The sequence below is a fragment of the Tasmannia lanceolata genome, unplaced genomic scaffold (assembly GCF_043159265.1).
Source record: "Tasmannia lanceolata isolate RefF3 unplaced genomic scaffold, GAP_Taslan_0.1 ptg000012l, whole genome shotgun sequence".
Lineage (NCBI taxonomy): Eukaryota > Viridiplantae > Streptophyta > Magnoliopsida > Canellales > Winteraceae > Tasmannia > Tasmannia lanceolata.
The window spans coordinates 716,693-732,650 of NW_027518689.1; the positions used below are offsets into that span (position 1 = coordinate 716,693).

The 15,958-nt window shown below is 39.6% G+C and overlaps 1 protein-coding gene across 1 annotated transcript in view; it reads left to right on the plus strand.

Annotated features, from left to right (window-relative positions):
- The first annotated feature begins 929 nt into the window (after positions 1 to 929).
- The window catches only part of LOC143887515 (uncharacterized), a 32,615-nt gene continuing 17,586 nt past the window's right edge, over positions 930 to 15,958 (plus strand). Inside the window, exons 1-6 of the mRNA XM_077391597.1 lie at positions 930 to 1,912; positions 7,177 to 7,266; positions 7,355 to 7,591; positions 7,908 to 8,129; positions 8,213 to 8,321; positions 14,711 to 14,869. Of these exons, the coding sequence (XP_077247712.1) occupies positions 959 to 1,912; positions 7,177 to 7,266; positions 7,355 to 7,591; positions 7,908 to 8,129; positions 8,213 to 8,321; positions 14,711 to 14,869 (1,771 nt within the window). The 5' untranslated portion in view covers positions 930 to 958. The remainder of the gene's footprint in view (positions 1,913 to 7,176; positions 7,267 to 7,354; positions 7,592 to 7,907; positions 8,130 to 8,212; positions 8,322 to 14,710; positions 14,870 to 15,958) is intronic.

Consider the following 15,958-nt stretch of genomic DNA (forward strand, 5'->3'; position numbering starts at 1 on the left):
AATTCAACCAGGTTGGTTTCGAAGAAATGTGTGCAACCCAGAAGTGGCATGTTTATTGGGTCCAGAGCGGAAGCCCCTTGGCCGCTCGGCCCGGCCCGGCCCACTATTTAAGTGAGTTTGGCCCGCTTTATACCCGCTTTATACAGGAGGTTTTAGTTAGGGCTTATTTTCGTATGTTTTTAGAAAAGAGCTGAGAGCTCAAAAGGGGGAAAAGTTTGTACAAAGAAATAAAAAAAATGGAATAAGAAGGCTAAATTGATATTGGGTAGAATCAAGGCCATGCTTGGATTGAAGGAAATTTCTGGGAAAGTTTGGAAAGGAAAAATATTCCGGAAAATTTCTTACTCTACCGTAAATGTTTCTCTTAGCAATTCAAACAGGGCCTAATGGGGAAAAATGCCTGAAATTGCCCCTGGTATTTTGATTCCGCCCTAGCGGAAATGAAATTTTTATTGAATTTTTTTTTAATTTTATGTGTTTGCTGTAAATGAATTTCTGATCTCTCCGTCATCATTCTGTTGCCTTTTTTGCTATTATTATTTTCTATATTCGGGCATTATAGTTAAAAACGGATTTGATAGCGAGGACAGCACTAGGCATGTCGCGGGCTACCTGTTGCATGAGAGAGCAGCCACCTCAGATGAATTAAACTTATAAGACAAAATCTGAACATATGTGGCATGCAACAGCTAGCCCGCAAAATGCCTTTTACAATGGTCCCTAGCAAATCCCATTTAAAAAACCTACTTTTTTCCTTAGACGTTGGATTTTGAATCGAGATCAAGCAATTCAAAAAATAAAATGCAAGTGCTAATATCAATTCGAGGGCCTTTCGTTATTAACTTCATTATGTTATGCCCCACTGTCATTCTTCCCTGGCTCCAATCTCTTGTATTCTATACTACTTACAAAACTATTAAGAACAAAAACTCTCTCTCTCTCTCTCTCTCTCTGCAAAATGTCGTCTAAGCCGAAGAGTCCTGTTCCTCCATCCACCACCAAGAAGAAGAAAATTATCAAAATCGTCCGAAAAATCGTTCCTAAAACCAAAACCACCCTCCCCCAAACCAAAACCATACCCAGTTCATCTACCAAAACCACAGTCCCTGAAATTGATATCACCACCACCTCCTCTTCCAAACCCCAAACCAAAACCATCCCCACTTCCTCTCCCAAAACCACACTCCCTCAAATCGATACCACCACCACCACCTCGCCTCCCAAAATCACCGTTCCCCAAACCAAAATCACCACCACCTCCTCTCCCAAAACGACAGTCCCCAAAATTGATACCACCACCACCTCCGCTTCCAAAACCCCCGCCCCACAAACCAAAGCCACCACCACCACCTCCCCTCTCAAAACCACCATCCCTCAAATTGATACCACCACTATTCCCAAAACCACAGCCCCCAAAACCAAAACCAGAATCAAAATAGTCAAGAAGATTGTAAAAAAGAAACGCCCTCTACTTCCCACTTCCAAACCAGACCAGGGAATTTCAGAAACACCTCCAAAGGAAAAAGAAAAACAAGTTGATGAACAAAAACCCCCAAAACCTTCATCCCAAAAAGTAGAGAAAAACCCTACCTCTTCTTTGGTTAAAAAAACCCCTAACATAATTGATAAAAACACTACCACTTCCAAAAATGCCAATTCTTCAATCACTCGCGATGAGGAGATGGGCGTGTCAGAGCGACGACGCCGGAGAAAGACTGAGATTTTTATTGGGGGTTTGGATAAGGATGCGAAGGAGGGCGATATTCGTAAGGTGTTTGAAAAGGTTGGGGAAGTTGTGGAGATTAGGCTTATGATGAATGTTCAGACAGGGAAGAATAAGGGTTATGCATTTCTCAGATATGCTTCGGCCGCGGATGCAAAGAGAGCCGTCTCTGAATTCGCCAAAGTAAAGGTATACCTTTCTTATTCTTTTCTATCCATTCTGTTTTTTAATTGAATTATTCTTAGGGATTAATTATCAGTGAAGACTTTAAGCGAATTCTGTCACGGGAAATACTTGGTTTCACTTTGTGATGAGGACCTTCCAAGATACTATCAATACTCCCCCATGTCACCGCGGACTCCCCTGAGTCGACTCCCTTTTACCATGGCCGTGCTCTTATCTGAGTCCGTGTTTTGCCCTACAATGTCGATCAAAACTCCTTTTGACTCTCCTGAATTATGATCACCTCAGCGAAGTACTAAGCTGCGTCAACCGAGTATGCGACCGCATCGTGCCAAGTCAACTAGGATTTTCTTTGGCCGCGTTTAGACCCGCGTCCGCATTTTGAAACCCTGGCTTCCACAAAGCCTTTCAAAAATAGCTGGTGAATTTCACATCCCGATCAGACACAATAGTCTTAGGAAGGCTATGTAGTCCACCACTTTTTTTAATGATGATGTTGGAAGTATGCACATCTGCTGTCTTACTGCATTGTATAAATTGTGTTATCATTGAGAATTGATCTACCAACAGCAACATAGAATGATGTTCTACCAAGGACAAATTTTATGCTAAGATCTTGCTAACGCTTATGTGGAGTTGGTAGTTGCGTTTATAGGCCTATGTTATGCTACCCTCCCTTAGCCAGTTTGCATGTTTCCCTTAGCTAGCTAGCATGTGTGACAGTGCTTGATGATCCTCGCTACATCATTCTTTAGACAGGGCCAATAGAATCGATCTTCCACCATGACTATGGTCTTATCACGGCCAATACTTCTTGCAACACCTCTAGAATGCAACTTCCAAACCATTTTATCTCTAAGTGAATTGTCTAGAAGACTTATATAAACATACTTAAAGAGATACCTATGGTGAAGACTATTGCTCGAGGCGCCGTTCTGTTGTCCTACAACAATGTCAGCATAATTGCACCAAAATATTTGCAATTACGAATTTAGGATACTCTTTCTGCAATTGGTCGAAACCAATCACATGTGCAGGTTTGGAGCGTAAGATATACACCACATGACTTAGTATATCAATTACTTTGTTCTCCACTCTCGCTCTATGCTTTATTGCGGATGTGCACTCTTGTAGAAACTCTACCCACTTACCATGATGATGACTGTGCTTCTTCTAATAATTCAAGTAGCGAAGCGCTTGTTGATCCGAGTACAGGACAAACTCCTTGTGTATGAGGTAGTGTCTTTAATGGCATAGGGTATGGATCATCGTGTACAACTCTTTGTCATATGTGGAGAATTTCTTTACCTCGTTAAGCTAAAGGAGGAGACACTACCTCGTTGTTTCAAAGTTGGACAAACTTAATGACCTGCTCAAATCACCATTTCAAAAAAAAGTAACTTCGTACTTTTTTTTTTTGAAATGGTAGAATGATTTCATTAGAAAAGGGAGGGGGCCGAGGAGGACCACTCCGGAAAGTACAAGAGAAACAATAAAAATAAAAAAGTAACTTCATACTTACAAAAATAGTAAGCTTGTATTTTCCTTCTTTTGTTTTGAATGGTTGCAATTTCATTCAAATATGAAAGGGAAGACCGAGATGATCAACCAGAAAGAACATAGAGAAGCCACAAAGAAAGCAAAGAGATACAATAAAATGAAAAAGACAAATATTGAGGAGGAAGAAAATCAAACATCTCCAGCCCCTTCTTCCGCACTCCATCCCTAGCCAGCATGTCAGTCACAGTGTTAGCGGCCCTTCCGGTGTGTTTAATTATGATTGACGACCTTTCCACCCGGTCTTGAATCTCATCAAAGAACCGGGCAAATCTCGAAAGAGGGGCCAACTGATCTTTAAGCCACCGAATGACATTCATAGAGTCTCCTTGCACAATAACCCACCCATGCAATCCTTATCCAGGCAATTTATACCCTGGTAGACGGCTCTAACCTCCGCCTCCCTTGCATTCGCCACCCAAGAGGACCTGAAAAGGCCCAATTAACATCACCACTCGAGTTTCTTAGGACTCCTCCAATTCTTGCTGGACCGGGCGTCCCCACTCCATCCCTACCCATTTCGTATTTTCTTTCTTCTTGTCACTTAAGTGGTAGTGATGTTTGGGCTTGACTAATGAGCCATGGGTAATGGGTATGAGTAGGCCATAGACTAAAGCAGACATCCCCACATTTGGACTAAATAAATGTCACTAAATCTAAAGAAAATTCTATATAAAAGAAAACAAATAACACAACTCCAATATTAAATAATTGAATCTAATGACTAAGACTGCTGAGCCTGAATCACATTAGGATCACAGATACGCATTGCAGCCATCTTCTTGTGGATTTCAGATCTCAACTCAATCTTGGAGCGGGAAAAGGTTGACCGCTCATCAAACTTGCACATATACTCAGTGATTGGCAGGTTACCTTGCTGAAACATGAAGATCTATTTATATGGCTCATCATAGAAATCATGTGGGAAGTACTTACATTTAAGATGTAGCCAATAAAAAAAACCCTAACGTTTAAGATGTACCTTCATCTCGTTCCGAAGGGTATTTGGTGGTTTCCCCAATGTATGTCGATGCCTTGCTAGATTCCTCCGCCATACTTGTTTTATCAGGACAAATCTGACACTTCAACCGTCTGTCATGTCATTCCAGTCGGAGTACTCCATGGGAGCCTGCCAATCGACGAATAGTTTATCGATGTCGCCAGTGACCAAAGTCAGGAGCATTTACTATCCTCCATGGAGTCAATATACTCTCATTGATCTCGTGCGAGATCTGAGCATCTCGCACGCTTCATTACTCAAGTTAACAGTTGGTGCTTGATTCCTTACTCAAGTAGCCCTAGGTGTTGCTCTAGTGTTGGGAGTTGCTCCTGATTTCCATCTTTAGAAAGACTATGATCAAAGAATGGGACTTGGACGGAAAGTTTTCCTGTCTCCATTGTTAGCTCGGGTAGTCCCTGTTTCTAGTGTTTTAGTCACCTTTTGATGGCTTCCTTAATGTCATCATGTTTCTGTCCGTCAACATCTTCATGCTCTTTAGCTACTTCTTGCCCGGCATTTTTTTTGGGGGTGGAGGAAAGGGGGAAGGGGGTGCAAGGATTGAAATGTCGGTTTCGGCCACAACCGAAATTGAAAAATTCAGTTTCAGCCGAAATTATGTAAAAAAAGTATTTCGGTTTTTTTTGAAAATTTCGGCAGAAATTTGGGATTTTTTTTTGAATGGCACCAATTTCATTCAAGAAAAAAGACCGAGATGGTCAAACGACTCAAACAGAAACCCAAAAGGGGATACATCAAAGACATGAATGGAAGTGCATAATCATCAAGGGGGGAGGAAGTAAAAAAATTGTAGCCCTTGCCGCCCAACACTATCCCGAGCTAGTCTATCTGCCGCACTATTAGCTAGTCTATCTCCCAATTTGTGAAATTTTGGTAGAAATTTTGTCAAATCTGAAATTCGGCCGAAATCTGGACCGACACTGAATCCATATACTTTCGATGTTGGTCTGGACCGAAATCCGAAATTTCAGAAATTTCGGTACTTCGGCCGAGATTTAAAACTGTGGGGTGGGGGGTGGGGTCTTGTCTCCCTCAAGTTCATCTCCTTGCGGTCCGGCCCCTGGACCAGCTTTGAGAGTTATTCTTCTTTCTCACTTTCAATGAGTCTCCCTTGGTAAGCTCTTTTGCTTCTAGCTGCAATAGGGAAGAAAAACCTAGGTTATGATACCAAGGTGTAGGACTGGTTAAGGAACATTTTATGCTGCTTTTATCACGGCAGCGTAGGTAAGGTAAAGTTATTTGGATTTAATAGGTGAGTTTGGGGTAATAGAGTTTTTATAATCATTCAAAAAAAATAAAAAATATAGAGAACATTTTTATAAGGGATAGATAATAGGTCATAAGTGCAATAAGGTGGACTGTTTGAGACTGTTTTAGAACAATCTGGACTGTAGGATTGAAGGTGGACTGTGTAGGCTGTAAAAACAGTCTATTTATGGTGATCAGATGGGGGTTGGGGTGGACTGCAGGTAATTGCTGCTATAGATTTGGATGGTAGGATACTTGGGACTGTTCTGAAAATAAGACGGGTTTCTTGGACCGTGAGACATGATTTAAGACTATTGGATTTGTAAGCGTTTTCTGAAAAACTCTTGGAACTATTTGAAAGTTGGGCGATGTCACCATGGTAGGGAAAAGGGAAGATCCTATGGCAGGTGTCCTTCGTAGCTACTATTTGGGTTCTATGGAAAGAGAGAAATGCTAGGATCTTTAAGGGTTTTACTCAGGGAGCACGGTTTATTTTTAATAAAGTCATTGCTTTAACTATATTTTGGGTGAAAATATTACCATGCTTTAGATTTGTATATGCTTATGATCTATGGCATGGTTGGAGAGAGATGTGTGTGTGTGTGTGTGTGTGGTGGGGGGGAACATAAATGATCCCAAAGTGATGGAGGTTTGGGCCCCTCCTGCTCATGGAATGCTAAAATTGAATTTTGATGGATTGAGTACGGGAAATCCTGGGCCATCCTGTGTAGGAGGCTTGTTGAGGAAGGAAGAAGGGGTGGTGATTTGGGCCTTTAGAGGCCCAATTGGAGTAGCAGATGCAAATGAGGCGGAGGTTCACGCAATCCATCAGGGCTTTAAGTTGCTCTAGAATGTAGATATGAATAAGGTGGTGGTGGAAGGGGACTCCCTCAACGTTGTTAGATGGCTTCGGGGTCAAAGGCGGTGCCTTGGAGATTTGCGGCCTATTTTGATGAAATTCTAGGTAGATTGGGATGGCATGAATCTCATTTAAGCATGTTAGGAGTTCGGCCAATGGTGAAGCGGATAGCCTAGCGAGAGAAGGGGTCCACAAAGAAAGCCTCGAGTTGTTTGATTTTCTTCCCCCCTAGTTTTGATTGTAAAATTTCTGTCATATTTTAGGTTGTAATCTGTTCAGAGTCCTTCTTGGTCTCTGTTTTTCTAATGAATTCTATTTGCCATTCAAAAAAAAAAAATACTTGGATCTGTAGCACTTCAAGAACTGCTTATAGTCCATAGTGATGTACTGTCATTCATTGAAAAAATAGTTTCATTTAATTTATCACAACATTGGCTTTTATCTGTCTGCATGATATTCAAAATAGAGAGCAACTTTGCTTATTTATTTGACTGGTATCACTTTTTTTTTTGCAAATAATATATCCTTTTTGTAACTAGACTTATTGTTTTTTGAATGATTGACTTATTTTTTTATATTTAATGTAAGGTTTGTGGAAAGCAATGTGCAGCAGCAGCTCTTGAGGGCAACGACACAATATTTCTTGGTAACATAGACAAAAAATGGAAGAAGGAAGATGTAAGCATTGTTTTCCTTTCAACAAGTTTTTATAAAATATATTTATATGTATTTATGTTTCTAAGATAGAATTTTTTGATCTGAGCAGGTCATTAAGTTGCTACAGGAAATTGGGATCGAGAATATTGCTGCTGTTACAGTTATGACTGATCCCAATGATCCTGACATTAATCGTGGGTTTGCATTTCTTGAACTTGAAACTAACAGAGATGCACAAAATGCTTACAAGAAACTTCAGAAGAAGGATGTTTTTGGCAAGGACCTAAATATCAAAGTTGCCTGGGCCGAACCTCTGAATGATCCAGATGAAGAAGAGATGCTAAAGGTTTTTATCCTAGTTGCTTTGTGTGCATGCTCATATATGCGTGTGTTCTATTTATGTATACATACAAAGTGAGAATTTCTCAATTTTCCCTTTTCTGATGATATATTGTGTATATGTGGAGCTTATGCATGGAGGTTACGTGTTTTATGATTTGCTTGACAATAACATAACCAAAATCTGGTTACTTGTGTTGGTTTAATATGCAGAGGCTTTTAAGCTGGTATCTAAAGTTACCTACTTTTCTTATTTTGCAGAACCTTTTTTGAGACAGGTTATCCTGTTTTTGTTGGTAATGAAACTTGCATGCCCCTTGCAGGTTAAATCAGTTTATGCAGAGGGTATACCATCATCTTGGGATGAAAAGAATTTGAAAAAATATTTCAAAAAGTTCGGAGAGATAGAGAGAGTTGTCCTCGCACGGAATATTCAATCAGCTAGGAGAAAAGACTTTGCCTTTGTTAATTACACTACTCGCGAGTCTGCTCTTGCATGCATTGAATCATTCAACAAGGAAGAGCTGATTCATGAGGGATCCAAGGTTTTTTATGGTTATGTGAACTTGCAATGTTGATTGTAATCAAACTTTGCATAAAATTACTTATTATGCTTGCCATTTTGCAGGTAAATGTGAAGGTGTCACTTGCCAAGCCTGTACCAAAGGGTAAACAAAGCAAAGGTGGGTCAACCATTAGCAAGGATTATTCCAAAGAGAAACCAAAGGCAGCACAACGTGAGTCCGTTTTATCCGCCAGCAGAACTGCACTTCCATTGTTATCTTGTTTTGTTTGGGGTTAATACCTGTGTCTTGGAGGCGCTCCTTTTATTTTGTTGCTTGTAATTTTCACTACATTATGCTGATCTTTTATTTGCTTGCTTTCATTGCATTTATTTTGTTTCTTTCATGCCTGTTCAATGGTAGTATTATGAGTAGGACTTGGTATCTTTGATTCACCTATGAAATGGTCATACATGGCTGTTGAAAATTGGTTAATGACACATATTTTATGCCCCTTTAGACAAATCATCTCCTTTCTTACACTATTCATTGCTTTTTAACATGGCTCTTTGTACTTCTTTATGAAGGTTGCAGTCATAGTTGACAGCCTCCATGTCATCACTTTACCTGTAGTTGTAGCAAGTCATGGGCATCTGGAGTGATTAGTGCGTGCATGTGTGTGTTTACATATAGATATAGATATATAATATCGATTGTTTAAGAGGTGGAGGTCTGAGGCGATGCGTAAGCCTCACAGGTTTTCTGATTTTTATAAAAAAATAAAATATATAACAAGTTACTGCAAACCCTAGGTGGAAAAAAACCTAGGAAAAAAATATGTGCTTCAATTCCAACCAAATATCTTTTTTTTAAAAAGTATACCTTCATTAAAGAGGTGAGAGAGTCACGGGACCCAACGGCGTGGAGGTGAGAGCGATATTCCAGGGTATCAGAATAACAGAAACCAGGGATTTAGACAGGTTGATTGTAGAAGGGGACTCCCTTAACGTCATCCGTTGGCTTGACGGAAGTGGAACCCATCCCCATCCTTGGATATGTGCCTATTGGTTACACGAGATTCATGATCGAGTGGCGGGTTCATGGTGGGTTCAACTATTTTATTTCAGCATGTCAGGAGATTGACAAATACAGATGCCGATGGACTAGCCCGATCGGGGGTGGCTGGGGAAAGTTTGAAGATTTTTGACTTACTTCCACCTTGACATATAGCTTTTATTGCATTCTTCTTCTTCTCCTCTCTCTCTCTCTCTCTCTCTCTCTCTTTGAATAGTATTCTTCTTTTTACCATGTATTGACCAGCTCGGTCCTTCTGGATCTTCTCTCCTTGTCTTTTAATAAAAATCCTCGCAATTCAAATCAAAGGATAACTTAATTGATAAAATGAAAAGTACAAAGTTATATCCATTGGTTACAAATGCTTGTAATACAATGACTCCCTTGTCACCCTTGATTTTGCAAACTTATCATGTCCATAGTTCGCACACAGCCCCATCTTGTCAAACACAAGGATGAGATGATGTTGGATGAATATCCTTCAATGTGTAATGTTATCTTAATTTAATCTTAAGAACTCAGATGCCTATTAGAATTGTTCTTACCTCCGCCTTTACCGAATCTGCTCGTCCAATGGGACTTGAATATGCTACGATTATATCACCATTGATGTCTCTAAACCCCCAATACCCTTTGGTGGTGTTGCCAAGGGTGCAAGGGAGCAACCGTCAAAATTCATTTTGATAATTTTTTTTTTGGTGGTGGTCGTTGGGGTGGGTGGGTGAGGTTTCCATAGGGATTTGGTCTTCTTTTTTAGTTCCTCTTGCATACATTAATTCCTCCCAATTTTTCAACAATGTCATGGGAATATCCACTGAAATCTTTGTTTCACTGGGAGTGCCCTATTAGTAAGTTGTAGCTACTTGAACTTACGTGAGAGGGGCATGACATTAATAGGGCTAATAGGGGGGCTTGACAATACTTCAGCTCCTACTACCGGCTACCAATGGACCTGTGCCTACATCTTCTACACTTACTAAAGCCAATACTCTACTTCTTGTGTGCCTATTCATGCTAGCTATTCCTGCTTGTGTGAGCTTCGTTTGGTCGGCCTTCATATGCTGAGGAATGCCTCCTTTTGCTTCTCTCTCTCTCTCTCTTTTTTTTTGAAAATTTCCTTTCACTTCTCTGATAACCACTGTTTTTATCTTCAACACAACCGATTTTACTGAATTACTTTCCTCTTGAAAGGTATGCTTGTTTTTCTCTTTCCAGATTCCCCACCAAATAGACACAGCTAAAGGGGTCATTTTCCAAATGATGCATCCTAGAATAAGTAAGTGTTTGCATTGCCAGCTTTCCTACGCGTTCCTAACTGTTCTTGGCAGCAGTCAAAACAGACCGAACAAATTAATCTGATCTAACAAAACATAGTGTCAACCCATCATCTAAGTTACCGACCATAGGAATGGGCGTAGAAAAGGAATAACAATGGGACTAGGGATTTCTATTCATCTTTGAAGGAGTGATCAATAACCAACTCCGCCGCTATTAGTTTCCTTGCAATGGCAGAAATCCACTGGAAGTGGGGAATCTTGATTTTGTTGAGCGGTTGGTGAGTAATCAAGCAAACAATAACTTTGAAAAAACTCTCCCTAACATTTTCTCTCTCTTCAAAATCACCAAATAGGTGATTTAGAATGATGGAATGAGTCATATAAGAGACCCCTTAAAGTTTAAAGGAGGCTTAAGTGAAACAAGGAAAAAATGAAAAAGGTGAAAAACAATCAAGTACCGGTTTCGTAAATTGATGTACCTGTGGGGCGTAGTATGCCTTAAGACCTGGGGCTTCACTTCACTGGCCTCCCTCCTTTTTAACCTGCATTTTGAGGCATTTTGAATCGCTTAGCCTTGTGGAGTACGCCACAAATGGCTCTCAAAACCTGATACATACATATATATATATATATATATATATATATATATATATATATATATATATATATATAGAGAGAGAGAGAGAGAGAGAGAGAGAGAGAGAGAGAAGTGTAGCTACACATACGTGTAGCTAACTTAGCTACACCGACAGCTTAAAATACAGTGGGCCCACATTGTTTGGGTGATCCAAACCATTCATTTGATAGGTCCTCACATTGATAGGGTGTGCCCAAAAAATCAGCTCCATAGGATCATCCCAACCCATTTTTGCCTCTAATAAATCGTAGAGTTGGGATGATCCTATGGAGCTGATTTTTTTGGCACACCCTATCTATGTGAGGGCCCATCAAATGAATGGTTTGCATCACGCAAACAATGTGGGGCCCACTGTATTTTAAGCCGTCGGTGTAGTTAAGTTAGCTACACGTATGTGTAGCTACACTTTTCTCATATATATATGGATGTGTGTATATATATATATATATATATATATATATATATATATATATATATATATATATATATATGTTGATGATGATTATAGGAGTTGTGGGGTATGCACTTTAAATACAAACTCCCTTCTCCAGCCTTTATTCTCTTCTCTTTTTTCCTTGGCTTGGGTTCTTTAACATTGTGTCCGTACAATTATCTGATCCACAAATTCCCCAACAACCCCCTCGCTCTCTCCCTCTCTCTCTCTCTCTCTCTCTCTCTCAGAAATCCTCCATCGTGTCTACCACTAAAGAGTTTCCTCTTTGGTACTGTATTAAGGAGGAAATGTGATCTAAATAACTGGATGCTGCCATATTCGAGGAAAGTAAGTGGAAAGACCTTTTTTGTGGAGTTTCTATGTGCAGGCTATAGGCTGTATGCTGCCGTATGGATGGAATTCGAGTCTTTGTGGCCTTCATGCTGTTTACGTGGCCTGAAGAATACCTTTCTTTTGTTCGTGTTGCTTGTATGATCCACTTGTTGCCTCGTTTGTTTGGAGCTCTTTCTGCTGTGTTCGTGAGCACTAGATTGCTCCACTGTATGTAGACTTTAAAGTCGCTGCCCATTTATATGTGCTGGCCAGATTTTTTTGTGATTTCCCTGCTACTCTGTTTGCGTAGATCTCTTTCTGCTCTATTGAATTTGAAATGGTTTTTTTTTTTGAATGGTTATTGAATTTGAAATGTTGTTGCCCTAGTTGTGTGATCTACTTGCAATGTGATTGTTCGGATCAGTTGCTGGCCTTTACATGATTTACACTCATGGGGAGAAGTGAATCTAGCATACCCAATGTTATGGAGATGCTAGCAAGACAACTCACATCCCTGAAGTTGAATGGCCCGAATTATCTCCTGCTGGCTAAGGGCATGAATGGCCCGACAACTCCAGCCTTTATTCTCTTCTCTTCTCTTTTTTCCTTGGCTTGGGTTCTTTAACATTGTGTAGGTACAATTATCTGATCCACAAATTCCCCAACAATCCCCCCTCCTCTCTCTCTCTCTCTCTTAGAAATCCTTGATCGTGTCTACTACTAAAGAGTTTCCTCATTGGTACTGTATTAAGGAGGAAATGTGATCTAAATAACTGGATGCTGGCATATTTGAGGAAAGTAAGTGGAAAGACCTTTTTTGTGGAGTTTCTATGTGCAGGCTATAGGCTGTACGCTGCCGTATGGATGGAATTGGAGTCTTTGTGGCCTTCATGCTTTTTACGTGGCCTGAAGAATACCTTTCTTTTGTTCGTGTTGCTTGTATGATCCACTTGTTGCCTCGTTTGTTTGGAGCTCTTTCTGCTGTGTTCGTGAGCACTAGATTGCTCCACTGTATGTAGACTTTAAAGTTGCCGCCCATTTATATGTGCTGGCCAGATTTTTTTGTGATTTCCCTGCTACTCTGTTTGCGTAGATCTCTTTCTGCTCTATTGAATTTGAAATGGTTTTTTTTTTTTGAATGGTTATTGAATTTGAAATGTTGTTGCCCTAGTTGTGTGATCTACTTGCAATGTGATTGTTCAGATCAGTTGCTGGCCTTTACATGATTTACACTCATGGGGAGAAGTGAATCTAGCATACCCAATGTTATGGAGATGCTAGCAAGACAACTCACATCCCTGAAGTTGAATGGCCCGAATTATCTCCTGCTGGCTAAGGGCATGTTTGGCTACCGTGATTTTTTTTTTCATGATAAGTTGGGGGTTTCCAAGTGGAGATGAGGGTGAAGTGGCTAAAAATCATGAAACAAAAAATAGGAAACTGGTGTCTCCGCCTTCGGTGATGAGAAGCGGTAAAAAAATCAGGAAAATAAAAACTCTACTCAAAATCCGATTGACTGTTTCATGATTTTTTGCGCTTCTCATCACCGGAGGCACCAGTTTCCCATATTTTGTTTCCTGATTTTTAGCCACTTCGCCCTCATCTCCACCTGGAAACCCCCGATTTATCATGAAAAAAAATAAATAAAAAAATCATGGTAGCCAAATGTGCCCTAAGTGTATGAAGGTAGCATTGTGTGCAAGAGCTAAGTTAAAGTTTTTTAACTGAGAAATGTTAGATGAATCTGATAGTCCATATGAAGATTGGTTAAGGGAGAACTATATGATCATGATTTGATTGTGGAATAGCATGGTACTACAAGTCAGTGCCAACATGATATTCCTAGGCACAACAAAGGAAGTTTGGACATAGTGGAGACTTATTCTCTACTCAACTCAACTAAGCCTTTGTCCCAAACTAGTTAGGGTTGGCTAATGAATCCTTTAAAAAATTTTCATGAAGAAGGTGAAAGAATCAACTTGGCTCAAATAGACTAGGTCTAATCCTGACACTAGTTGGGTTCGTCTACATGGACCATTTTCTTCCATTCCCTCATATCCAAGGTCATGTTCTCTTTTATGTTCCTAGTCATCAAATCTTTCCTCACTATTTCTACCCAAGTTGTTTTCGGTCTGCCCCTACCTCTTTTTACTCCAACTTGGCATGAGTCACTTCTTCTCACTTGAGTATCCAAAGGCCTACGTTGGATATTCCCAAACCATCTTAAGCGGTGCTCTCTCATCTTAGTGGAGACTTATTCATCTGATAAAAATAATTATGGGGTTTCGAACTCTACAAGAATATTTTAATGTTGCCACAAAGAAATAAATCCATTATTGAGTATTATAATACTTTGAGAAGTATTTGGGAGGACTTGGATAATGGATATGTATCAACACGTATTTTCCTTGGCTTTTGTTATTTCTCTAAGCTGTTTTCTTCCATTCCCTTTACATTAACACTCCTAATTTGAGTCGAGGCTGCGTATAAGATAAATAGTACTCATATCTTTGAGAAACTAGTGTTTGGAGTACAACTATTTTATACCAGATTGTGGGGTTTTCAAGGGTGCTCAGGTTAGAATCAAATTTCCACGCGTGATCATGCCTATTTAGTAAAAAAAGTTTAGTATAAATATATCTCTAATCATAACATGAGTTATGGATTGCTATTAAAAAAAAGAATTAATGACCTACTAGAACTATATCCTGAAATATTATAATATAAAAACTCTATAAAACTCAATCCAGGTGTATGGGAAAGTATTCTGTTGAGTAACCATTATTTACAAAACAATGTCACTTCTTTAATGTCTAGCAAAGCATAATCTTGTTATGTATAGTTTGGCTAACTCTTTTGTTTGGTGCAGGTGACACAAAAGTAAATCCTCCTTTCAACAAAGGGAATTCTATAAGAGGAGTTCCTGGCAATAGTGGTGTTGGGGGGAAATCTTCTACAACCTACGAACTCATAAAAGTTTTAAGAGAGCAGGCAACATGGAAACGTGAACAAATAGATTTAGGCAGAGGTATGGTAGTATGACCCTTTTATCCCTAACATCCTTGAGAAAGTTTTTCCCCCCTTGTATTGCTATCCCAACACCCAGCATGGTTGATTTTGTGAATGGTTATTGTTGAGCCTTTTTCATGCTTCACACCTGTGTAGATATTAATGACATCATAATTTCTTGAGTTGTAATTTGTGTTTATGATTGTGGTCCTATGCCACATCTGCTTTTGGGTTCTCTTGCTACTTGACTATTGAAAACTGCACTCATTTATCTCTTTGGAGTGTGGGTCTCTTTGAATTCAAGCTGAAGTTGTATGATTGAATTAAGTTGTAATTTCATAAAAAATGTAAGCAAGTAGCCATAGGTAGGTCTTTCTGTAGGCAAATACTTACTTACCTCTTGCACTGCCCAAGTATTCTTTGTAAGTAGCTGCAAAAAATCTCGACATTTTGATGACGGAGGGTGTCCCGACCCCCTCGCGAACAATCTCAACATTATATTTGCTTTGGAGTTAAATTTGTCAGTGCCATCAATTTCTTGGGACGCGGATGATGTTTTAGAATTGATCATGAATGATTGCATCCCATCATATTCAGACAAAAAAAGTTATATATCATTGGTCGTTGTTTGTTGGCCAAGAAAATATTTAATGTTGGGAGTATTGTTTCATTGCATGCTAATAAAGAGAAATTCTCAAAAACCTAAAGGTAGCTCTATCAACGAAAATCTTTTGGCAAATGCTCTTAAATGGTTGAGTTCTTGAATGGCATATTTTAATAAAGGATAAAAGCTAATGTGTAGACAAAAGTCTAGTTAACAGAGAAATACGTACAACACATACAAACACAAATTGTATCTGTAGAATGTTGTCTCCTACCCGCCCTCTCTCCAGCCACACTTTGGCTATGTCATTAGTTGACCAGAGATATGGGAAAATAATAGGGTAATCTGTCTGCAAATATCTCTTATCTGCGATAAAATATTTGCTAAGCGCCATGGCTCCATACATTTATCTGAAGCCCAAGTGATAGAATTTACCGAATCTCCTCCAACCGCAACACTAAATTATGAAATCACTGAATATCTTCAATCCTTCCAGCAACGCTT